Source organism: Orbicella franksi, chromosome 9 (assembly GCF_964199315.1).
Source record: "Orbicella franksi chromosome 9, jaOrbFran1.1, whole genome shotgun sequence".
Lineage (NCBI taxonomy): Eukaryota > Metazoa > Cnidaria > Anthozoa > Scleractinia > Merulinidae > Orbicella > Orbicella franksi.
The window spans coordinates 2,143,676-2,168,662 of NC_138153.1; the positions used below are offsets into that span (position 1 = coordinate 2,143,676).

The 24,987-nt window shown below is 37.9% G+C and overlaps 4 protein-coding genes and 1 non-coding gene across 8 annotated transcripts; 3 read left to right on the plus strand and 2 right to left on the minus strand.

The window, feature by feature from the left end:
* Positions 1–312: 312 nt before the first annotated feature.
* LOC145496800 (methylmalonic aciduria type A homolog, mitochondrial-like) lies at positions 313–2,469 on the minus strand. Its single transcript, XM_081476547.1, has 3 exons — positions 1,860–2,469; positions 1,165–1,481; positions 313–940 (listed from the first exon to the last, which is right to left on the minus strand). The coding sequence occupies exons 1-3, from the start codon at positions 2,467–2,469 to the stop codon at positions 620–622; spliced, it is 1,248 nt and encodes a 415-aa protein (XP_081332673.1). The 3' UTR covers positions 313–619.
* Positions 2,470–2,500: 31 nt separating this feature from the next.
* On the plus strand, positions 2,501–7,873 carry LOC145496797 (kelch-like protein 5). Of its 2 annotated transcripts, none has more exons than XM_081476543.1 (4): positions 2,501–3,511; positions 4,256–4,595; positions 5,231–5,430; positions 6,316–7,873. In XM_081476543.1, exons 1-4 carry the CDS (start codon positions 2,653–2,655, stop codon positions 6,657–6,659), a joined length of 1,743 nt encoding a protein of 580 aa, XP_081332669.1. In that variant the 5' UTR covers positions 2,501–2,652; the 3' UTR covers positions 6,660–7,873. The 2 variants fall into 2 exon arrangements, with proteins under 2 accessions (XP_081332669.1, XP_081332670.1); XM_081476544.1 differs by having other exon boundaries at positions 2,502–3,511; positions 4,277–4,595.
* A 776-nt stretch (positions 7,874–8,649) lies between these two features.
* Trnat-agu (transfer RNA threonine (anticodon AGU)) lies at positions 8,650–8,722 on the plus strand. Its single transcript has one exon. It is a non-coding gene; the product is annotated as a tRNA-Thr (tRNA).
* Positions 8,723–10,065: 1,343 nt separating this feature from the next.
* LOC145496804 (uncharacterized) lies at positions 10,066–13,213 on the minus strand. 2 transcript variants are annotated; one of them, XM_081476553.1, is made up of 2 exons: positions 12,776–13,213; positions 10,066–12,656 (listed from the first exon to the last, which is right to left on the minus strand). In XM_081476553.1, exon 2 carries the CDS (start codon positions 12,637–12,639, stop codon positions 11,926–11,928), a length of 714 nt encoding a protein of 237 aa, XP_081332679.1. In that variant the 5' UTR covers positions 12,640–12,656; positions 12,776–13,213; the 3' UTR covers positions 10,066–11,925. The 2 variants fall into 2 exon arrangements, with proteins under 2 accessions (XP_081332679.1, XP_081332678.1); XM_081476552.1 differs by having other exon boundaries at positions 12,796–13,212.
* A 3,788-nt stretch (positions 13,214–17,001) lies between these two features.
* LOC145496801 (uncharacterized) lies at positions 17,002–24,915 on the plus strand. 2 transcript variants are annotated; one of them, XM_081476548.1, is made up of 8 exons: positions 17,002–17,444; positions 18,173–18,311; positions 19,993–20,076; positions 20,555–20,676; positions 21,732–21,778; positions 22,345–22,450; positions 23,308–23,427; positions 24,433–24,915. In XM_081476548.1, exons 1-7 carry the CDS (start codon positions 17,037–17,039, stop codon positions 23,410–23,412), a joined length of 1,011 nt encoding a protein of 336 aa, XP_081332674.1. In that variant the 5' UTR covers positions 17,002–17,036; the 3' UTR covers positions 23,413–23,427; positions 24,433–24,915. The 2 variants fall into 2 exon arrangements, with proteins under 2 accessions (XP_081332674.1, XP_081332675.1); XM_081476549.1 differs by having other exon boundaries at positions 20,561–20,676.
* The last annotated feature ends 72 nt before the right edge of the window (positions 24,916–24,987 follow it).

Sequence of the window (24,987 nt, forward strand, 5' to 3'; positions counted from 1 at the left end):
CCCCGCTATATCAGAGGGTAAGAAGGCAAGTGAAAAGAAAACCAGTAAGTTACAATATTATAACTCATATGCTAAGAGACCTCACATTTTAAGGGGTTTTGATTTTCTCTGCAGCTACTATAATTTTTTTGCTTTAATATGAACAGAATGCCTCCAACAAAAACCAAAATCAAAGTCAACACTTTGTTGTTTCATTTAATTTGCCTGAATTAAATATCTCTTAAATTTTCAACTTAAAGCCTCTAATTGCTAAACAAATAACGATTGTTCTCAATCCCTGTGCAGTAAACACTTTTTTTGTAACTTCATCAATTTAATTCAATTCAATTCTTTATTTACACTATAAAGGGCATTTACACACATTTTATATGCATCAGTTCTGAGTTGTTTCTAGTTATTTTCTAATGAATTATCATAATTTGTAAAAAAAAGCTAATAGTAGTACTGTGAAATGATATGCTTCATTTTTGCCAGACCAGCACATCATTTCACTCTGAACTTATGACATAATTCACTTGTTTTTTTATTGCTTTCTTAGATAATTGATTTTAAGTTTTATGTCTATCTATAATAACAGACACAAGCCTATGACAATCTCAGCCTTTGTGGCTTATACTTATCACACAATCTTTAAAGAAGGTGCTACTGGAGTGCTAGATGAATGTGAAAATGTTTTAAGGAGTACATCAGCTGCCATGCCAGGAGTCACATCTCCATCAGCGACTAACTTCTCATAATGAATAATTTCTCTCTGCACATCAGGATTTGACTTAAATCTTCCCATAATTTGCTCTTTAATGTGATTCCACATCCAGATCACATGCTGTTTACAACGTCTTTGTTCAAGTTCTCCATTTTCCAGCATGATGTGGTAAAATTGTTCCATGTTTTCCCAAGCTTTCTCAATTCCTTCGCCAGTTTGAGAGGAAACACGCAGAACCTAAAGGGACAGTAGTAACCAAGAAGTGATCAGAAAAAAGTTATGAAGACCAAGAGGAGGTTGCAAAGCCTGCATGCAGACATCTAGTATTGCCTTCGTGTTTCACGAGTCAAAGAAACAAAGGCTATAGCAGAGGTCTTCACACAGGCGAGAGACCCAGGGTAAGAGAACTGCATAGGATGAGGAATAACGCAAAAAAAATAGTTGTGCAAGGAGAATCATACCGAAGGATTCCACTGAGGTGATTTTTTCCTTAACAATTTCAAAGCACTGATGTATTCTGTCTGAATTCTTTGTGCCGGAATGATAAGTTCTCCATCAGCTTTATTAACTAGTACAAGATCAGCCATCTCCACAATGCCTTTCTTGATTCCTTGCAACTCGTCACCACCGGCTGGTGGAATTAACAACACAAACATGTCAACCATGTGTGCAACAGCAATCTCTGACTGACCAACACCAACTGTTTCCACTAAAACAGTGTCATAACCAGCAGCTTCACAGAGGAGAATGGCTTCATTTGTACTGCGGTTTACACCACCTAAACAGAACAAGATAATATTTTACTGTTTGTGGCAATTTAGAATCAGTGTTGGAAGTCTCTGTGTAGTCAATTTTTTCCTCATGGACAGTTCTTTAATAAAGCACCTCCATGTTACAGTAAGTTTATCTGGTCCCATAGAGACAAGAATTCATAATTATCTCTTCTCTAAATAGACACCTGGATCATATGGATACTCTGATCTCACCCTTTAGTTTAGGTAATAAAGAGGTTTGACTGTAAAATTATGATCCAGCCTGGCACTGTTTCCTACACAGGGAGAACTGGCAAAGATGATGATGATGAAATAAATAATGCTTTTCAGTTACAACAGGTTTTGAAAATTTAACAATAATAATTTAACAATAATGTTATTACCCAGAGTTCCAGAAGAGGGTGAGGGTCTGATGTATGCATTAGGATTTCGTGACAGTTCAGTCATGCGAGTCTTGTCACCCAGTAGGGATCCTCCTGTTGTGGAAGATGACGGGTCTACAGCCAACACAGCAACTTGATGCTTCCTATTGGTCAGAAAAGTCCCAAATGTCTCAATAAATGTAGATTTACCCCCTCCAGGAGGCCCTGATAAACCAATTCTAAAAGAACAATGTCGGCCATTTGAGAATGGAGGAGCATGTTTTGAGTACTTCACCACTCTCGCGAGCAGTTTTTGGGCGTGATGGTATTTACTTGGATGAAGTGTTTCCACCAATGTAATTGCTTGGGCTAAACTACCACGGTCCCCTCGAATTATTCCCTGAAATAAACGCTGAATTAGGTGACTTTCACTCGAAGATTTGCCTTCAGAACTTGTAGCAAGGTTTCTCTTGGCCCCTAACGGGCGAAGGCTCGTTGAAATGCGAGTAGAACCACTTAAAACGAAACGCCAACACATTTCAGACTTTTTACGATTCCGCCATTTTGGATCTCTTGGACAGACAGGGAACGCTTGGAGAGAGTCACGCCTAGTCACGCAATCTTTCGTCATTACGTGCGAGCCTGCGTGGGAGGGTGAACATCCTGCGATCCTTCACGTAGGTGACAATAAAATGTTTTGCAGCGGGATATAAAAGTCTGTGTTAAACAAAGAAGCAGATGCAAACATGATTTGAAGTGCCTACAGCATGAGTGAACGTCAGGAAATTTTTTCAAAAAAATTTTGCCAGTGAAAATGGAACAAGACGGGGACGCGATTATCTTCACCTGCAACGACCATCTTATAAAAGCTCTCAAGAGAATGGACGGCTTTCGGAAGAATTCTAAACTTTGTGACATTGTTTTAGTGGTTGGGGAGAAAAGGATAAAGGCTCATCGCCTTGTTCTTGCTGCTTTTAGCGATTACTTTAGCGCTATGTTCACTGGCGACCTGGCCGAAAATCGCCAAGATGTCGTTCATTTGAGCGATATGGACCCGCAAGCAGTTGAAGCCCTCATCCAATATGCCTACACTTCTCACATTGAAATTCGAGTGGATAATGTCGAAGGACTTCTCTCTGTGTCTTGCATTTTACAGATTGATGAAGTGAAAGAAGCTTGCTCGGAATTTATGAAGCATCAGCTACATCCATCAAACTGTTTGGGCATTCGTGCCTTTGCTGATGGCCACAATTGTACCGAACTTTTCAAAATTGCTGACGCTTTCACAAAAGAACGCTTTGTTGAAGTTGTCAAAAATCAAGAATTCCTGCTTTTGAACGCCGAATGTGTAGCACAGCTTCTTTCTAGTGATGATCTAAATGTTAACTCGGAATCTCAAATTTTTGATGCTCTATGTGCCTGGGCAGAACACGATGAAGAAAATAGAAGAAAGGTTTTGCCGAGATTGCTTGGACTAGTTCGGTTGCCGCTGCTCGCGCCAGAATTTCTTGTTGATAAAGTCGAGATGTCATCTCTTTTTCGTGATATGCCCTGCAGGGAGCTTATTATAGAGGCCATGAAATACCAACTTCTCCCCAAACGGCGCTTTCAATTTCAAAACTCAAGGACAACTCCGAGAAAATCGACAGTGGGAAAACTTTATGTAGTTGGTGGTAAGTGGAAAGCATGACTAAATACGCTTAAAATAAAGAATAGGCTTTCTCCATCTTTTTTTTTTTTACTCCTTTGTCCTCTAAAATGTCAAATCAAAATTGAAATGTTGGTGTTAAGTGCTACATGACGTAAATTGCATTTAGTTTACATGTTAAAGGTCAACTCGTGTTTTGTGGTAAGCTTTGAAAGCTTACATCTTTTATTATAAGCAAGCGTAACCGTTGCATATAGAACTCGTGTTTCAAATTTAGAACAATGATATATTCAGACCACAATCTTGTCAGGTTGATAGATAGCGTTTTCTGGTCAAAATATTAAAAGGCCTGTTGTTTTGCTGTGGAGTGTACAAAAAAGCGCTTCAAGGGGTTTTAGCTGGGTGTGACTTCAATATTTCCTGATCTCTTCAAACATCAACTGTGTAAATTTCCCAGCTCTCTGTTCAAAATATTAGTTCGCCTTTCTTTCAATATTACTTATGACAAATTGGTAACACATCAACAGAGACAACTTCTCTAAGTTCAAGGCTTGTTTATTCTCATCACCGTTTTTGAGGAGAAATTTAATTTTGATCACTCGTGGGTTCTCCCATTCTTCTCTTTGCAAATGTACTAGATATGGAGTAAGATGCTATCAGTACATAAGTATATAATAGACAGTTTGCATAAATGCTGCCAATGTACCGGTATGGCTTTTTATTTTCATTGGTGTTGTCTGTGTCATGAACATGCTGTAAGGAACAAAAGGCTCTTTTCTCCCAAATTTAGGAATGGATTCCTCCAAGGGAGCGATTCAAATTGAGCATTATGACCCTCGCAAAAACCTGTGGTCTGTGGTGTCGCCAATGGTCACGAGAAGGCTGCAATTTGATGTGGCTGTAGTAGACGGCAATTTGTATGTTGTTGGAGGCAGAGATGGACTGAAGACGCTGAATACTGTGGAATGTTACAATCCAAGGACAAAACAGTGGAGTCCTGTGCCATCCATGAGTACCCATCGTCATGGATTGGGTGTGGCAACTTTGAATGGCCCTCTCTATGCTGTCGGTGGCCATGATGGTTGGTCTTACTTGAGTACTGTTGAGAGGTAAGGAGCAATTTTGGGACCTTACCATATAGAGGCAGGTCTTCTGATCTGTATGCCAAAGTAAATCTTGGCTATTTGTCACTGCTAGCATTGATCTCTTAAAGATCCAAACAACTAATAAAAGTGTACAACGAGATACCAGCAGGTGACTAACTATCACATATTTTATTGCATGTCAAGGAAGCCCCTAGTTGTTACTGTCTTAAACAGAAACTGAAGCAGTGATACATTTTCATTTTCCAACTTTTTTTGTTTATGCTAGCTGCACATTTCAATATGCACTCTATTATTTGGAATTTGTGCTAAGTTTGTGGGTATACTTGAGTATACAGTGTAAGAGTAAAATTAATTTGTAAAATAATCATTTTGTAGAAAATCAATTTTATGATGAACAAATTTTACCCATTTCCCGTGTTCATAGAATGGAACCCGGCTTTACAGCCACCCCATTATTACGGCCACTTTATTTTGGCCCAAACAAAAGCTCAGTTAGTCCTTTTCTTATTTAAAGAACCCCTTTAACATGGCCACTCCATTAATACGGCCAGATTTTTGTGGCCTGTTGGTGACCGGATTAACAGGGTTCCACTGTACTAACATTTTGAGTCTTATGATGTCAAATGGTTGTCTTGTAGATTTGATCCAGATACCAAGCAGTGGAGTTTTATTGCAGCCATGACAACGGCAAGAAGTACTGTTGGAGTCGCTGTTCTTAATGGCAGACTGTATGCAGTCGGAGGTAGAGATGGTGCTGCATGCCTTAACTCAGTGGAGTGCTATGACCCTCACACTAACAAATGGTCAATAAGATGCCCAATGTTGAAGAGGAGAGGAGGTAACATTTTAGAAGAATTTTTATGTCCTGGAAATGCCTGTTAGAGTGAATTTTACATGATCTAAAGCTGCTTTCAATATTGATATTGGTGTAGATTAGATTGTTTAGTTTTACTGAAAACTGTAAATTAAGTAGTAAGGTTTCAAGTTGTACTGTGATATTTTTATACCTTAATTTTTTTGGTATTCAAGCCATGTTTGTATTAAAATACCCATGGCAAGACCAATTAAGCCATATATGCTGCCTAAGCGACCAAAAAAGGTATGGTAGGGTATTTACTGTATCCAAATTCAGTCAAGTGACCATATCAGGGTTGTAGTTAAGAAAATAGTCTCCTGGCTAAGATTTTCATTGAGCTGGTCACCATTTTTCACGAGAGACCTGGAACAAAATTTTTGTGCCCAATCTTTTGCAACGCCTTGAATGCGGGGCTACCAAGCTACAAGTGCTTAAAACAAGGTTTTTTTCAAGTACTTTACTCGTTATAGTGGCACCAATAGTCAGGAATTTATTCCAAACTTTTCGTTTAAACGATTCGCTGGCAACCAGTGCTTAGCAACAACCCTGCCATATGATGATATCCTAGCCATATCAGGTCACTCATTGACCTGATATCAGGATAGGATATCAGGCCCCAGTTGTTCGCAGACTAGATAATGCTGCACTGGATAAATCGCTATCCAGTGAATAAATGTTAACAAAGCAAACCATGCTATCCGCTGGCTACTGATTTATCCGCTGGAGAGCCCTAACCCCCTTTTGAACAACCTGAGTCAGGACACCACAAGTTGACATGGCTTCTAATTGGCTTATGTGAATTTGGGGTTAAGTAAATGCCCCATACCCATAGTGTTAACTGACTGTGTGTTGTCATTTCTATGGTAGGTGTGGGCGTGGCTGTTCTTGATAATTTCCTGTACGCACTGGGTGGACATGATGCACCTGCAAGCCAAGACTGCTCTCGTCAATTTGATTCTGTGGAGAGATACAACCCCAACACAGACCAGTGGACTATGGTTGCACCTATGATCAACTGCCGTGATGCTGTCGGAGCTGCATGTCTTGGTGACAGACTGTACGCCATTGGAGGATATGATGGATACAAGTATTTGAGTGCAGTGGAGTCATACGATCCTGAGAGGAACAAGTGGGAGGAAGTTGCCTCTCTAAACTCTGCCCGAGCTGCAGCATGTGTTGTGTCTGTGCCAAACAATCCAGTTGCAAGTTAACACTTGTGGCACATTGCAAGGAGGCAACTATGTATAATGTAAACATAGTGTTGACACATTTTAACTCCCATACCCTTCTCTCCAAATGTAAGTTAACCATTCTCAGCCTAGCACAACTGCTGTCAATCAGGCTGTCAATCAGTTGAACTGAAACCGGTTTAGAATCGCTCACAGATAGTCAGAATCCAAAGTCAGATATCCTTAAGATTTATTCTAGTCAAATGCAGATCATCTGATTCCATAAATAAACATTTCAGCTGTAAAAGTACAAGTAAGGTATTTATTAGACTGTAAGAACAGTTTTTCTTTGTTATCACTAATCAGGGTGTTTACTGTTGTTTTGTTAAATAGTAAAATGCAAAATATAAGTAACTAGAAAAAATCCCTTGTGGAATATTATGTAAGTTAAGTGGTGTTCTTCAGATTTTTGCCATGGTTTTATAATTTATTGGGTTCATATTTACATATAATTTTCTTTGTAGCAAGACTTAGTGGTCTGAAGTAAAACTTTTCCGCAAAAAAGATAAAGATATGCATCATCCAGATTTCCGAGCACCTCGATGTGTTATGGTTTCTATATTTTGACTCATTGGAAGTATTTCAAGAAAGGTTTTAATTAATGGTCTGTTTGCACATGTAATATTTAACAGAAGTTTCATGCGCTAAAAGTTGTGTTACCAAATGTATATTGATATTTATGAACAGAATTATCTTGATCTTGAGATTTATGACAGGAACTGTGAATAAAAGCCAGTTGGTTCTCTAGATTCCTACACAAATGTCCCAGCTCGCAGCTCATCACACCATTGAGAAGAAAGACTGGGTGATAAGTCACAAGGACGTCTGTGTAGCAGGCTGGTGATTCTCAAAAAAGGCAAAAAGAACAAAATATCAGGGCCAAGTTGTCAAAAGCCGATTTAAGCCTACCCAGGATTAAAAGTTAACCGAAGTATCAATTTTTGTTGTGTGAAAATGTCTTTCACTGCTTATGTTTTGTGTGGTTCAAGATTATGCAAGCTCAAAACTGAAAGACAAATAATATAAACATAAAACCTCGTGGAAAAACTATAAAACTGAAATCAAAATTCTCACTAATCCTGGGTTAGCTTAACTGGGCTTTGAACAACCCGGCCCAGGTATCCTGAAACTGAACCAATGAACTCTGTACAAAGTAACAGATAGTAAAATGATATTGAAATAAAGTTGTTAAAAAATGAGCAAATATCTTTTTCCTTACATGTTTTGTGGCAGTTGATACTTCAAAACTGAAGGAAATGATTTAATAACACTTACGCACAATCAATAAGAAATTATCATCATCATCATCATTAGCCATAACCCCCTGGGGGTATTGGGCCAGCAAAAATAAGAAATTATGACGAGGCAAAATATATTAGCATGATTATAACAGTTATTATTGCAATGGATGACTTTCAGATTATGTCGATTGAGTGGAAATGTCAGTGATAGAGGTTTGGAATAAAAATTGGTCCGAAGACTGGTGAACTCCACTATCTCGAAGTCTAAAGGAAATGAAACAGTTTGAGATCTTGTTGGTTCAAGAGAGCTGTTAATAAGTGATAGAAATTCAAAGAACTATATCCAACAGAAAATGATTTGAGTTCAAGTTTGCTGGGAATTCAAGATAACCAAGGTTACAATAGCTAAGTTCCACATAACTGTAATTCCAAACTCGACACATGTGTTGTTTGTTAATATTATTAATAGATAATGGCAGGTTCAAGTGATAGTCAGAAAACACTGTAATGTAATCATATTGATGCCATTTGTTAATAAAAAAGCTGTCCATGAAAATTACTTGATTGCATTCCTGTTCACTCTTGTGAAGTTTATATGAAATAGTAAAGATCATTCTTCACTTTCATCCACAACCGCAGTTCATATATGAATTATTTGATATAAACTTCACATCATTTCACTCCTCACGGGAAGATATGAACTCGATTAATTGACCTCGCTCCCAATGTGTGGCTTCATAGCTCAGTTGGTAGAGCATCGCACCAGTATTGCGGAGGTCACGGGTTCGAATCCCGTTGAAGCCCTGATTTTTTTCCAGGCTTCTTCTTTCCAATTGCTTAAATTAGAAAATTAACTGCGATGATCATTCTTCACTTTCATCCACAACCGCAGTTCATGTATGAATTATTTCATATAAACTTCACATCATTTCACTCCTCACGGGAAGATATGAACTTGATTAATTGACCTTGCTCCCAATGTGTGGCTTCATAGCTCAGTTGGTAGAGCATCGCGCCGGTATCGCGGAGGTCACGGGTTCGAATCCTGTTGAAGCCCTGATTTTTTTCAGGCTTCTTCTTTCCAATTGCTTAAATTGGAAAATTAACGGCGATGATCATTCTTCACTTTCATCCACAACCGCAGTTCATATATGAATTATTTGATATAAACTTCACATCATTTCACTCCTCACGGGAAGATATGAACTAGATTAATTGACCTCGCTCCCAATGTGTGGCTTCATAGCTCGGTAGAGCATCGCACCGGTATCGCGGAGGTCACGGGTTTGAATCCTGTTGAAGCCCTGATTTTTTTCAGGCTTCTTCTTTCCAATTGCTTAAATTGGAAAATTAACTGCGATGATCATTCTTCACTTTCTGTTCACTCTTCTTTCAGGATTGTGTTTTTTGCTACAGTACCTGTTAATCATAACAACAAAGATATTCAATCTACCTTGAAAAACCAAACAAACAAACAAACAAACAAACAAGTAACATGAATCAAAACCTACAATAAATTATTCACATTTCTGTATACCTTGTGAGGTCACAAAAATTGCAAAAAATTTTCAGTCCACTATCTAACAGTCAACTGGAAAACACTATAATGATTAATTACCTCCGAATGCACTGGGAACAAGTATGGTTAGCTATTTATAGCACCCCGGTTAGTCTGCTTTTCACTCAGGTTAGCCTACTTTTAACTCAGGTTAGCCTACTGTTCACTCTAGTTAGCCTAACTAGGATACCGGTTAGTCCACAGAGCGCTCTGGTTAGCCTACTCAGTTAGCTCTTAATATTTGCAATGGTAACATGATATACTCTTAAAATAATCTCTTTCCGGCAGCCAGCTCCCTGATGGTGAAGTGGTCATGTGACTCCCTCATGACCCAAATGACCCGATTTCGATTCTGGCTTTTAAGATTGTCATTTTCTTTTTTCCTTGTTGAGAGAAAAAACCTCGGTGTTTGGAGCCATTCCTACAATTAACGCCATGTGGAAAACACTGCTCCATTCACTCTCAGAAATTGCTGGAAATTTGAACAGTATTTTGAAAGAGCCCCATGCTTGCATGACCATATGCAAAACAACTGCGTAACTAATCAGAACATGGTATATTTTCAAAAAGGAATAAAAGCACGTCCACATTTAAATCAAAACTAATCTTTATTATTTTTCTTGGAGAGTGAATGAACATTCTATGAAAACATGTTCATCTAACGAACGGAAGAATGCAATATAATATATAGCACATCATGTAAAAGTACTGCAATATAAAACATGTTAATGTGAGGGTGGTAAAGGGGGTTGAGTTTACATCTTGTGGAAAATTAAAAGTTTTATCCCAGTTCATGACCATTCAAAATAATGTATTACGGGTTGAAGCCAGAAAAATCAGTTGACACCCAACTAAAAACTAGATTCTTGTCATTTAAGTCAAATTAATAGCAGTTCAAGCTGAAACTTGTCCAAATGCTGAAATGAAGAGACGCAAAATAACTTACTGTTTACTGGGCAATTCTGAGCTTGGCACTCCCAGTGGAGTTGAGCTCAGGCTATGCCTGCCACACAAGTAAATCTTGACTTACAGCTGTTTACCCGAGCATATCATGAACAAAGGTGGTTATTTGTTTCATGCAAAAAAAAAAAAAAAGAATGCTAAAGCTCAGTTTGTGTTCACATCCTTTACCAACCTCACTAAACAAGTACATGAAACACAATATTAGTTTGCTATCACAGATACCAAGAAAATGATAAGTTTAGCTATAACACACATAATAATGAATTTTATTGATCTCAAGGCCCAAGCCATATTTTAGAAGTGTATATGTAAGAGTATCATGACGGTAATATAAGCACCTCAAAAGATTCTTGGAATCACATTTTTGGATACATGTAGAAAAATGTTTATATATTCTTGGAATTTAATTCTATTTACATTTTAATTGCTGAATGAATCACCAACTGACAATGATTAACTCCTATCTTCTCTATACCTCTCTTGGGAATTAGTGCAAATATAAGCATTTTAAGTTTATTTTTTTGATAAGACCGTCAAGACAGTATATTATTTCAAGTTATCAATGGTTGTGGTCTGAAATTACAGGAGTGTACGCAGGATTCTCTCAGAGAAGGTCCTATACTAGCATGTAGTTGCAATACTAATATCATGCTCCCACCCCACCCCTACCTTCTCTTGAAAATTTGGAAATGCAATTCCAGAATAATTCTCCATTGGAAACAAATATTAAAAATGTGCCCACTAAATTTTAGCATATTTAATTTCATGGATTAGCGATTTTTGTTATTTATTCTTTACAACCAGTGGGTCACAAGCACCCTAATAACTCCCTCGCAATGCACTTGCGCAATACATCTGCATTCTGGAAAATGTATGGAAAATGATAAGTTTTGGCTAGAAATAGGGAAAGGGTTTCAACACCTCCATGAAAATTTTCCCAGAAGTGCTGCCCCACCCTCACTGGCTTCTTCATTGTAAGGACTCCCACATTAAAGTGACAAGGGTGATCACTAGAAAAGAGTGTCTCAGAGGTAACTAGCAAATTGCTGATTGCAGAAACAACCAGGTAGTGAGTCTGATTATTTTGCATTCCTTTTGCCTCTTTGCTGGGGGCTGGGAGGGGGGGGGGGGCGTTCTCTGGAATGAGTCACAAATTCAGATTTTCAAAACTGACTGAAGTCTATCTTTCAGATTTTAATCTTGTCATCCAGGAAGTCTCTGATTTCATCATATTTTGAAAGGTATCAGAATAATTCCAAGTAGTCATGTAAGATATTTAAGTTCTAAGTTGTAACAAGCCATTAATATGATTATCACCCAATTCCCCTTTATATGGGACTGACCCCTTCCACCCCCCCCCCTCTTACTTCCCACTCCTGCCCCTTCTAGAGGTGAACCTGATTTCTACACAACTATTTACAATATTTTATATTAAACTTAACATAACTAGGCCTTTTCGATAACTTATTTTCAGTTGGCACAAGATTCATCCAATTTTGTTGTCCAGAGTTTTGAGGTACTCTTTAAGTTTTTTAACTTCCTCGCGCAACTGTCTGTTCTCCTCTTCCAGTAATGCCGCTTTTTCCGCAACGCACATTTCTTTCTGTCTCTTTAGATCTCGTGATTTTTTCGCTGCTTGATTGTTTTTTCGCCGCCTTTCCCAGTACTTGTCATCTTTCGCTTCGTCGTCCACTGATTGCCGGGAACCTCTCTGGCATAGCCCAACGAGTTTAGACGTTTCACCTTCGTTCACGATTGGTGCTGAAGCACCACTCGCCGCTTTCTTGTCGGCGTTTTCCGTCTTTCTCCGTCTCCTCCTCGGCGCTGCTTTCTGAGTCGCCGTATCATTTGCTGCAGATTTTCTCTTCCTCTTCCGCGGCACCACCTTGTTGTCGTTTTCGTTTGAATTGAGCGACTCGCTGGAGCTCAAGGAAGCAACATTTTCAGAGCTGACACTCTCACCTCTTCCTTCGTCTGTATCACTGCCAAAGCAACTGGGAGATAGCTGTGGAGTATTGAACTGGGAAGATGGCAAACCGTAGATGGTAGTGTTATCTTCATCGCCCACAAGATTGGCAATGTCCTGATCTATTTCGTCCTCCGAGTAATCACTTTCGGTCCGTGAGAGGCCAGTACACAAATCCTTGACGGCCAGGAACTCGTCCAAGTCCATGTAATCCTTTAAGAAATTGCAATTCATGGCGTTTGCGCTTCGATCTGAGAGAAAAACGGAAAGGTTTAGGCAAAAAGTAGAATCAAGCACTGTACTTAAACGTCTGCAATGTTGTTACCGACATTGAGCGTTAGCTTTATATGCAACTCGTAAACCAAAATACCGTATTGTTGTTTTCCCCACCTGGATGTTTCGTACACGGGCTGCAGCTGATCTCTACATTCAACTGAATCAGTTACGTTTGTGCTCTTCTCTTTTGGAATTGATCTAAGCTTTTAATTTAACTCGCGCTTCTTCCACAAGCCGTTTCCTCTAACCGTTTTCCTCAATTCCTTGTTTATTTCACGTGCCGGGAAAAGATTCGCGAGCGAGTGCATCATCCGCGCTAAAAACTGAGGCTGCCGGGAGTTATCAAAACCCCTTGTGATTGGTCCGCAGCTGTAAACAATAACATTTCTTCACGTGCAGAATTTGTTTATCATCACGCAAATCACTTGGCCACTTGCAAAAAAGGTGACTTGGTCACGTTTTCTGGGCATACACCGTGAAACGTGCATGCGGATTGTTCCATGTGAGCTGTTTCGCCGCGCGATCTCAAACGGCTGGGAAGTATGAAACGTTTCTTGCCTAAAACGATGAAGGCTTTTGACTCAGGCGAAAAACGACTTAAGATCGATCGACTTGTGATCTTGGATTTGAAACGTTTCTGTATGAAACAAATCGCAATATACCAACTGGATACACCTATCCAACCTTATTTCAAATCAGATTTTAGAGTAGCAGCAAATACTTTAAGATCTCCGAAATCGTGATTTTATTTTGCATTTCATGTTTCTTTTCGTATAGAAACTGACAAATATAAACTCTTGATTTCGTGTTGCAGGTTTTTCGACCCAAGGCCTATTAAAAATCATTAAGTGTTATTTTCGCCGACAGCTGTGCCATATGCCCGTACATGAATAGCTCAACATGGGTATAAAATAAAAACACTGAAACGCCTCGCTCAATATCAAGAAGAACAAATATTCCGCAATGAAGCGATGCTATCATGTGAATTTAACTCCAGAAACGTTTTTGACCGGTTGGAGGACAATTTATTCGAGCGTTGGAAGCATCGAATTATGCACGTGTCGTGTCTGTTCAGGTGCATGTGCCTCGTGCGGCAACTTATCGCACGTGAAAAATACTGAGCCCTCAGTTGCCAAGCAACTGGTATCGCCGTGATGGCGTCAAAAACCTTCGGAGTACTCTCGATCGAGCGCTCGTGCTGTTCTGATTGGATAATAAAGGTCGGGAACTAGCTGTGCTCGAGCGTCGCATAAATTCAAATTTACCAAAATAAATAAATAAATAAATAAATAGAAAAAATCGAACTGGATCCCTTCCCCCTACTCTTGCGGCTATGAAAACACACAGCCGTTCAAATCGAAACGAGCGAGTGATCTTAATAACTTGAGAAATCTTCATCCATGTGCACAAGAACGTAAAATTTTAGCCTGTTGCCGGCTACATTTAATAATAGTAACAATAATAATAATAATAATAATAATAATAATAACAATAATGTTTATTAGTAGCTTATAAAAAATTACAACTGTAAAAATTCTTAGGACAATATATATGTCAGGGAAATACTAACTTACAAACGAATTACAAATTACACTCATTCTTTACAACCCTTATAAATTTGTCTATTGTCATTTGTCGAAAAAATTTAAATAAGAATAGTAAAAAATACTCTACACATTTAAATGGCAAAAATTCTACTCTAAAAATACACTGTAGCTATATGCAGGTCCACTTCTTGGCTCAGTGTTCGTGGCTTCGGCTAGAGTTCCCCAGAAATAGTATTCTCAATTGCCTTAACGAATAATAACAATAATAATAATAATAATAATAATAATAATAATAATAATAACAATAATAATAATAATAAAAGCGAGGAGAAGAACTGAAAATATTCAAGACTGGAAAGAAAAGCCGTTATATGGACAGTTTGCAAGACGGGGTGAAGAACAAAGAAGTGAGGAAACATGGACCTGGTTAAAAGAAGGAAAGCTCAAGAGAGAAACAGAAGCTCTTATCATTGCTGCACAAGATCAAGCAATACGAACAAACTATATTAAAACGATGGTTGACAAGTCACAGAATGACCCGAAATGTAGAATCTGTAAGCAGAGTAACGAGACCATTAGCCATATTGTAAGTTCGTGCTCGAAACTGGCACAAAAAGAACACAAAAGGAGACATGATAACGTGGCTAGAGCAATCCATTGGGACCTGTCAGGAAAATGTGGGTTTGAACGAAAGGAGAGATGGTATGACCATGTTCCAGACAGTGTACTTGAAAATGAGGATTACAAACTTCTATGGGACTTCAGTGTGCGAACAGACCATGAAATAGGGGCTAGGACACCGGGTTTGGTGATCATTGACAAGAGAGACAGGAGCTGTCAGATTATAGATGTGGCAATTCCAGAGGATAATGGGGTGAGAGAGAAGGAAGATGAAAAAGTTGAAAAGTATCAAGATCTAGCAAGAGAAGTTCGAAAAATGTGGGGTGTGAGGACAAAGGTTATTCCAGTGGTAGTGGGAGCATTGGGATCAATACCACTGAGATTGAAGGACAATCTGAGAGCCATTGAGGTGGGCATTCCTGTTGGACTGATCCAGAGATGTACATTGTTGGGTTCGGCAAGAATTCTTAGAAAGGTGCTGGAGATGTAGAAAGAAGAGAAAAAGCAAACAAGGGGTGTTTCTTGGCTTCCCTAGGCAACTTGTTGTTGCCCGGAGCCAATGACGAAACCAGCTTCAATATCATCAATAGCTGTACGAATCTTTAATAATAATAATAATAATAATAATAATAATAATAATAATAATGACGATGATGGTGATGATGATAATAATAATGATAATAATAATAATAATAATAATAGGTATGCAAACGAGGCGAAAGGGCAGCAGGGTCAGTACAATACAGAATTGACTCTTTCGCCTCGTTTGTGTGTCAAGCCGCTGATAACTGCTATAACAGCTATTGGGGACACCTAACTTTGGCGAGTTACATGTATCAGGGCTATAGACAAATTAAATTTTTAAACAACGTAATTATTTAGAAGATAAAAGCCTATCCATCAAAATAAAAAATACAAAAGTGAATAAAGTTACAAATTAAGTTAACTAAGTATGAAGAAACTAAACAAGTTGAACACATAATGACATTTGCATCCACTGCTCGCATCAATTTAATATTCATAAAGTCTGACAAATATGCATTTGCCAAATTTAGTCAGGCGCAGCATTTTTCCTGTTGTAATCAGTAAAACAGCAAAAAGATCTGCGTTTGTTTGGCGGCTGATCAACGTAAGCGATGGTCTGGTTCCAGCTCCGGTCCACTGAAATGCCGTCACTTCGGCTTGTACAGAAATTCTTCTGGAGGACCCTAGTCAGCCTCGCCATTTTCGATGTCATTGAAATTATTGATATTGCATGGTGAAGCGAAATCTTATTGCCTTTACTCCAAGTTGTGTCCCTGAAAGCATGTTTAATTATCTTTAGAACTGAGTTTCACAGTGATTTCCTTCGTTTCGACATGCTCCGTATAAAATATAATAGCCAGATCCTCTCAAGACAGAGCCCTTTAACTGGGGTGGCCAACATTTTTCCTCTTTGAGGCTGGTTGCGTGTGCAAAGGCGCCAGCCTTTATTGGGGACTGAAGGCAAGAACCCCCAGAAACTGTTTTAAAAACGTTGTTTTCCAACGTTCTTGAAACCGGAAAAACAGTTTACCTCAATATTTCTCCTGACAAAGTTATAATGTGATAAGCTTAGGCACTTAGTTGGGAGGAGAAAGGAATCGGAACAAAATCATTTTCAACGGACTCAAGATTCGATCAGACTGAAAATTTGTTTTTTGATGGCCTTTATTTTTATAGCGGTCTGTTACGCTCTAGTTTATGAGTGACTTGCAAGATACTCGAGTAAAGAATAAACGGAAGTGGGCATGGCCGGTTGAACAACTGGCCCGGCCGCAAACTAAAACCCTGGTTACAGCTGTTTTCTTGCTACATCTATTCTAACCAGGTTTACCCATGAAATACCTGCTTTGTTACTGAAAAGTTCGTTTTTCACGTGTTGCATAGAGTTTCACGTGTTTCTATATTTGATTTCCTCCTCGCCTATACAGCTCCCGACGCGTGCACGTGGTAAAAAACATGTCCCCAAGAAATTGTGCCTCTATACCCGCCAAAATTCGACCTTCGCTTTCAATGTTCAGCTTACATTTTATCTTTGTTCTCTGACATTCGACATTAAGAGTTTCACAATGCGGCGTTAGAGTTTCAGAATGCGACATTTGTTTTTCCACGCGACGTTCGTTCGTTTATTCATCCCGTAAACGTGCGAGAATAGATCCGTCATGTATGAGGACACAAATTGTACCGGAGCAAACTGGACCTGGGCAAGAGCGCGGGAAATGTGGAAAAATGTCATCATCGCTGGATGATCGAAAAAATATTTATAACAGTTCTTATGAGGACGACAGTTTCGAAACAGCAGAAGAGTCAGTACTAGCTGGTCATAGAAGTTCTCATTTCGCGATGGGCAGACGCGAAAGTGTATTTCTTGCAGAATCTTCCACTTCGGCAGAAGAAATTCAAGAGAGCTCACCATTTGGGCAAACTATTAGTGAAGGCTATGATGAATCGACTCCCAGCATAATTGCGACAGTTTCCGCGAATAAAACTGGTGCAATAACAGAAGAACAAGACTATTCTGATCAATTTGAGTCCATAGCTGATAACTTTAGCGAAGATGGATCATCTACAAAGGTGTATGTCAGCGTATTGGCTTTTAACTGTGAAGCTCGGAAAACCGTCGATTTGATTCTGACAGGTGTACTGACCAACCACAATAACGTTCAGAACACTCAAGGAAACCTCAAAAGCACAAACAATATTACCGTTAGCGTTTGCGGTTAACTTTTCTCTCACCGTATTGACTTTTTTCTTGCGACACAATAACATTCCTTAATTTCTTCTGGTATTCACGGTTTTCCGCGTTTCAAAGTAAATAATTTTGTAACCTACTGCTGGTTCTCACTAGCTCATAAGAATAAGCCGAGATACATAGAAGCAGTAAGGCGTTGATAATTAGGCAGTGCCTTTTTTTAGGAAAATTTCCAACAAAAGCGCTAATTATCAAAATCTTACTGCTTATATGTTATTGTCATCTTCATGGCATAACAGGTTACCATAGCGATGATGCTGGTAAGAGCACCTTAATTTTAACTTAAGTGTGATATTATTCAAAAATGGCCCCCCAAAACCCCTATTTTGCTGTTTTATAGTTCTGGAAATCACACCATCTACAAATATTAACAGGCTTTCATAGTGTGCTGTTGTTATTTTTACTTTTGAATGGTTACTTTTAATGTACTGTGTGGTATTTTGTTTGCCCAGACTGACGTGTGGTAAAAGTGGTCAGACAACAGGTATACATAGATTAAAATCAAACTTATCACATCCCAAAATTTACTGTAATATTTTGATAATTTTAGGATGAATCTATCAGTGAATCAAGAAAGGAAGAAGTACAAGAGAACTTTATTAAGAAGAAGTTAGCAATACTTTTATCCAAGCAGGCTAACTCCAACACAAAGAATTATGGAAAGAAAGATGAAGACAAAAAAATGGATGGTGGGAGCTATTCACTAGATTTTGCAATATATCACTGATGTCAACTCTCCCAGACATCCCTAGACTGAGGAGTCTCCCCAGATTTCCGAATGTAGACCAGATCTCCTGGTGTCCCATATCATATGGGTCACCAAATTCCCCAGAGACTGAAATGCTCTAAGTACATTTTTAACACTGATTTTGGCTGATAATTTTTTGACATAATTTCTCAGGATAAAATTTATTTTGGGGGCTGAAATGGCATAACTGACTTTTAAACAACATAATGATGGTTGAGAAATAGTCATTTTGGTAACTTGATGTTTATGTCATTTTAGTTGGCATCTCTGAATATATTAAATTTCTGTCTCATAAGATGCCAGGGTGCATTCATAACTATGGCCTCTGAACTTCACTTTATTCCCCATATTGAATACCGTATCTTGGCTGATAACGGGCATCTTCAGTGATCCATGCGAGTCCAGATTTTTCCAGTGAACATAATACCAAGAAAATTGGGATTATTTGAAGAGACCAATAAGAGAAAGAGACTGGATTATGGCTGGCTGTTGGCAGTGTGGCGTGAAATTTAAAAAGCCTTGGCATATCTTGGGTGTGCAAGTCTTGCGGAATGCACCCTGGATAAGATGGGGGTTCTTATGAAGAAAGAGGGAAAAAAGAAGGAAAAGGCAGTTGTGGGGGACAGGGAGCACTCTAGTGTGATAAAGACCCCTTCATTTGAAATTATGGCAATTTTTTTATAATTGTGAATCTTGTTCACCACTCTTTCTTCTTTGTTGTGACTACTTTTGTCATCACTCTCATACTGAAAACTGAGAAGAAATTCAATCACAGTATTATATCTAGCAAGAGGAAATAAGATTGTAAAATTAATAGTCTGAAAAGGAGTGCTGATCAAGGTGGATTTCCAAAGCAACTAAAAAATTATCCCCTGATGTCCCTCCCTGAGCACCTCAACAAGCAAGACTAAGAGCTAGTGAATCAGTTTGGGCATCTTTATTAACAAGCGTGAGGGTCTGGGGACTCAAGTGGAACTCCGGGAGGGAGGGAGGGAGGGTGAATGAAATGACTAGAACAAGCGAACGAGAAACAAAGAGAGGTCAAATGACAGCTGATGATAATCAACAACTGACCTAGAGTCAGTTTGGAGAACCTGGGGCTAACTAAGTTATTCCTCATGAATACTAACCATGACAAAACCCACCCCTGCATATAAACATACAGTTAATGGAAACCAGGGTTATTGATGGCAAGTGTTTATCATTGAGTTTAAGAAATATTAATTATGTGAACATTATAGTACAAGATTTGATGCTTTTCAGTCAATTGGTGAAAATCTTATAAGGATGAAAACTGGCGTCATTTCATTGTGTTCAAGAAAATATGGATAATCCTCCCGTTGAGGTATTTTGGTTTGATCTCCCCTCCCTCTGGAGATCTGTCTGATTTTGGTTCACACTTAATTCCTTTAAAAATTTTGGCTTTGGGCAAGGGACCCCGCTTGGAATTTTAAATAACCCTCCTTGGGGTTGGTAATTGGATATTTTCTGGAACCTCACATTCTCAGTGACCAGAATTTGCAACCAATTCAATCAACTGGTATTTTTCTCTGACAGGACCAGACATGAGCAAAAAGTGGACAAACTCACTAATCATCAGAACTTCATTCTTTATCTTTTAGGTTACCAGCAAGAGAACAACTTCTGTTCAAGAAAATTAAAAATTGTAGAACTGGGCAAACAACAAGAAGATAACCATAGACATTGTAAGCAGCATAAATATTTTAATTTGTTACTTTCAAATATAACATATATTTATGATGTGCAGAACATTTAGTTTTGATTTTTTTTTGCATGTTGAGGATAATAGATAAATTACATAACTTGTGAGTTTTTGTGGAGTACAACTAAATATGTTTGTTTATCTCAGTTGTTTGCACAAGTTTTACAGGATTGTACTTAGCTGTTGACATTATTTTCTTAAGTTAAAATGTATATTATAATTAAGAATGAAATACTGTCTAAAAAATATCTATATGCTGTACTTTAAGGTCAGTTTTAAGCATGAACCAATTTTTTTTTTTTGGGCATCAAAATGAATTAAAATATTTTCGCTGGAGATATTACCGTTGATTAACTTTAGCTAAGTATTAGGGCATTGAGGTTTAAGCTAATCTGACTAACGTCTCTCTAAAGAAGAGGAAATGTGATGAAATTATCAAATATGAAATTTTTTGTTGCAAGCTGCAGGCAAGAGAACTGTGTCTGCTAATGGAGGGAACCAGCAGACTTTACAACCTATCGATGGGAACAAAAGAAAGATTGAAAGTTTAAGAATTGAAAACTTGATGAGGAAAACAGAAAAGGCTAGTGTTATTGATTGATTTCAATAATTGTTTAGAAACAATAATATTATGCTAGGAAAATGAAGACTTTTGGCAAGAAGGGCAAGACGGGTTTTTCGTAGGAAGAACATTACAGCTACATTAAAGCAAAGTAGCATGGTTTTTCTGAAATCCAAATTTTCTTCCTAGGAAAAGACCTCCTTGTCCTTTCACAGGAAAATCTTTTCTGGAGACAAGAGAATGGTGTGTATAACAGGTCATGGCCAGACCAGTTCAACTCTGCTTAAGTGGCCATATGAGAACTAGTACAGTGAAACCTGTATTAAGCAGACCCCATATTAAGCGGACACCCTTGACTAAGCAGACACCAGCTCAAGTTCCTAAATTTTCTTCACACATTTACTGTAAAATAAACCTGCATTCAGCAGGCAGCTCTGTTAAGCGGATGCAGACACCAATATTAAGCCATTTTGTTGCACAATAAGCAACAAAACTTCAAGGGCATTTTACCTCCAAAGGTTCAGCTGAGATTCCTTTAACGTTGTTCAGTGATGTCGCTTTAAAGCTAAGTGATTATTCCAGACTGACACATTGACTGACTGGACATTGTGCTATGAGCTTTCTTTGACTGTTTTACACTGTGTTACAAAAGGGTGAACAATTATCTGTTATTGCACAACATATTGCAACCTGTTTTGAGTGGACACCCTGTATTAAGCAGACACTAATGAGGGTCCTAAGGGTGTCCGCCTAATACAGGTTTCACTGTATGACATAATCAGAATTTTTGAAACATTACTGAAGAATCAGGCAGTTGTCATATCAGGCTAACCTCACTAGCTTTGTTAAGAGTTCCTGTTTATTTAGTATTGTTGCCAACTACTTGTTATGATAATTTTTTTCATCTTATCACATCTATTTATTTGCTTCCTGAATAAACCATTATTGCATTGTTTTGTATCAAATCAAGAAAAATCATCACAGTAGTGTATTCTTGATATCATAACTACTGATGACAGTTTCAATAGTATGTGTTACATACTAATCAAACTTCCACTTCTCTGCTCATATAACAGTTAAAAGAACAGGAATTTCACAACCCAAGACATTGTAATGACTGTAGGTAATCACCAATATTCACTTCCTGTGTTCTTGTTTTGACCGTTCAATGGGTAAACATCAAAAGGAATCTGTGTGACTATAACTCAGTCTTGTGCATGTGTATATGAAATTACTTACACTGTAAAAATGTTTAAGTGAACACAAATCTCACAACATTCAGATTTGAGTTTTATATTCACTGACCCAATGGTGGATGGGTATTGTGGCCGTGTGTCAGGGATGCTTGTCAGAAATTTTGAAAAAAGCCAGACTACAATGTCCAGGATACAATAAAATAATGTCAGTAACTAGTACCTGTTACACTAAGAGGTACAAAATAATATGAATTAATGTGGAGCTACTATGAAATTTTAAAGTAGGACATCCTTTGCATTACCAATAAGACCAATAAGTATTAGTGGAAACACAATTTTTAAACCTAGATTTTATAATAATTTCTGTCAATGCTATGAAGGAGTTCCCTCCCCAGAGGTTGCTGTGTGTTTCAAATTTTGAAATCTCTGTATAAATGTCTAGTTTTTTATGCCTTTTGGAATAACTACTTAGTTTTCTGCTATTCCTTTCCAGGAAAATGAAATCTGATATTGCCAACCACTCATTCTTAAAGAGAAAAGTAGACATAGTGAAGAGAGGTGAATTTGAGGAGAGGCTACAAAAACACATGTATCAAAAGGCAAGTTTTTATGTTATTTTGTGAGGTGCTGGTGGTGGGGTATGTTTTACCCTCGTAAAATAAAGTCTTACCTACCTACCTACCTACCTACCTACCTATGTGTGTGTGTGGGGAGGGGGAGCAGTGGGCAGGGTAATGGGTGTCGAATAAGCATCCAGGATAGCAATATTCAAGTTCCCTTCTTCTGGCTTCACTGGTGGACATTCTGCTTTTCTAGGATTATAATCCATCAAATATTTTCACTCACACGCGATTGGTCTAAACATATCACACGACAGAATATGCCCTAGCTAAATCTGGGTAATGTCTTAGTGTCTTAATATTTTCGCTTGCGCACGATTAGTCTAAACATGTCATGTGACAAAATATTCCCCAGCTAAAATTAAGCAATTTTCAAAACTGCACGTGTTGCAAAAAATATTTAAAGGATAATAAACACGATAGCCTCCATTTGGTGTGAGAATCTGCTCAGATATTTGTCTTTGGACATTATCTGTTCCTCGAAGCTCACAGTTTTCCTTGAGCCATGCTCTCTCAAAACTGTTCACTTCTCGGAGCAGATAAGGTCTACAGACAAATATCTTAGCATGATCTCATGCCAAAAGGAGGCTATTGTTTTGATATTCCCCAATATTTTGACAAGATCAGAAGTGTTGGGAAAAATATCTAAGGGATAATAAACACAATATGTGCAAAAATATGCTCTTGCATATTTTTCCTTGGACATTATTTGTTCCAAGAAGAGAATAGTTTTCCTCAAGCTTTGTTTTTGGAAACTGTTTGCTTCTTGGAACAGATAATGTCTGCAGACAAATATCCTAGCATATTTTCATGCCATTTTTATTCTATTCTTGCAGGATTCTGCCACCCTCCTAGCTGAGATTGTAAATTCTTGTACAAAGGCAACTGTGCCTCCAAGTGAGGTTTGGGAGATACTACTTCACAAAGAGGAAAACAAATAATTACTGGAAATGATGGTACAGAGAGAAACAGCACATTCGTCATACTCACTGACAGAAATTTTTCATAAATTTTGAAGATCTCTAAAATTGATTTTGTTTTTTTCTTTTTTTGTTGCTTGATCTTTAAAGCCAAGTTATTTTGCAAGAATAATACTAGGGGTGGTGAATGGTAAATGCTAGACTCTGTGAGAAGGCGAGACTAGCATTTTTCTTTGCAAGCCTGAGACATTTTGACTTCATCAATTGCAAGCTCAAGACATTCAGATTCTAAAATGTTCAGACATCATTTACAAACCAATGACATACAGTAGTGCATTACTGAGTAAAGAAAACAAACACATCAGTACTTCAAGACTTTCTTAGCCTTGCAAAAAAGGCTAAGAGACTGCGAGCTCAACACAGCTTTGTGAAAAAATTGAGACTGTGAGACTGCTTAAACAATAGTGCAAGATCTGTGAAATTTGACAAATTTTTGCAAGACCCATGGTTTTTGAACGACCATCTGCCACCCCTAATATTATTAAGTACCTTAGAAAATATGTGGACTTATACCCTGGACTTACAATTAATATGAAATAAGTAAAAACGTTTGGGACATAAGATAAGAAAAGAAGATAAGAACTTTATTAATGTGTTGAAGTCGCTAACATACAATGTATATAATTGGGGACACCTAACTATGATTACTTATCTAATAATTAATAAAATATGAAATACATGTACATAAGTGTTTTAAAATATATATATAAAACAAACAATGAGTCATGGTAATGCTTGTTGGCCTTTTGTCATTCGATGTGACAAAGACAAGCCATAAAATGGTTGGATGCTTTCTACCACAGAGGGACATCTATTAAAGATAAAGTTAAAAGCTTTTTGTTTGTAACAAAAAAAGTATATTTGCAAAATTAATTCCCTGCCCACCTTTTACATTAGTTCCACTTTGATGTTGGAGGTCAAGCAATATGGTCAATTTAGAAACAGTGGTTTATGTGTAAGTAATTTCATTTAAACTTTCAGGTACATTCAAAAAGACTTTTAGCTGGGCATCCAGACATCATGTTGACAATAATGGAACAATATTTAATTAATGATAATTTATTTTGATTATATTTTATAAGAAAACATGAAATTAATGTCAGCTCTTTATGAAGAAATCAAAGGAGCTTGTTTTATTTGTCAAGTTTAAAGCTCAGTTACAAAAACCTGAATTGTGACCTTTGCACTAATTATTTACTTTTACAAAATGAGCATTTATATAGGTCAGATTTGTTAAGAGCCAACAAAACAGAAAGTGAGACAAAATGTTCATTAATGCCTTGCCTGAAACAATAGTCTATTTCCAAGTTACATGTTGTCTCCATGTCAAGGCGAGAAGTCTTCATGCAAAACCATTCTTATGAAAAGGTGTTCCACTTGTGTGTTCATTTCATGCAGATCAAACTTGAAACTCTTCTTTGTTCCCATACATTTCCCATAAATTTCAAAACTACAGCTGCCACACAATTTGTGATTCCAACGTGAACTCTTCAAGCAAAACTTCACAGCAGAATGTGTACTTTTACTGTACACCCT

Coding starts and splice junctions, on each gene's coding strand:
- LOC145496800 (XM_081476547.1), bottom strand. CDS start 2,469: ATGACGAAAGATTGCGTGACTAGGCGTGACTCTCTCCAAGCGTTCCCT. Junction 1,482..1,859: donor ACCCTCTTCTGGAACTCTGG/GTAATAACATTA, acceptor TGTTCTGTTTAG/GTGGTGTAAACCGCAGTACA. Junction 941..1,164: donor CACCTCAGTGGAATCCTTCG/GTATGATTCTCC, acceptor CTGTCCCTTTAG/GTTCTGCGTGTTTCCTCTCA.
- LOC145496797 (XM_081476543.1), top strand. CDS start 2,653: ATGGAACAAGACGGGGACGCGATTATCTTCACCTGCAACGACCATCTT. Junction 4,596..5,230: donor TACTTGAGTACTGTTGAGAG/GTAAGGAGCAAT, acceptor GTTGTCTTGTAG/ATTTGATCCAGATACCAAGC. Junction 5,431..6,315: donor AATGTTGAAGAGGAGAGGAG/GTAACATTTTAG, acceptor TTTCTATGGTAG/GTGTGGGCGTGGCTGTTCTT.
- LOC145496804 (XM_081476553.1), bottom strand. CDS start 12,639: ATGAATTGCAATTTCTTAAAGGATTACATGGACTTGGACGAGTTCCTG.
- LOC145496801 (XM_081476548.1), top strand. CDS start 17,037: ATGAGGACACAAATTGTACCGGAGCAAACTGGACCTGGGCAAGAGCGC. Junction 20,677..21,731: donor TGATGAGGAAAACAGAAAAG/GCTAGTGTTATT, acceptor CTCATATAACAG/TTAAAAGAACAGGAATTTCA. Junction 21,779..22,344: donor AGACATTGTAATGACTGTAG/GTAATCACCAAT, acceptor ATTCCTTTCCAG/GAAAATGAAATCTGATATTG.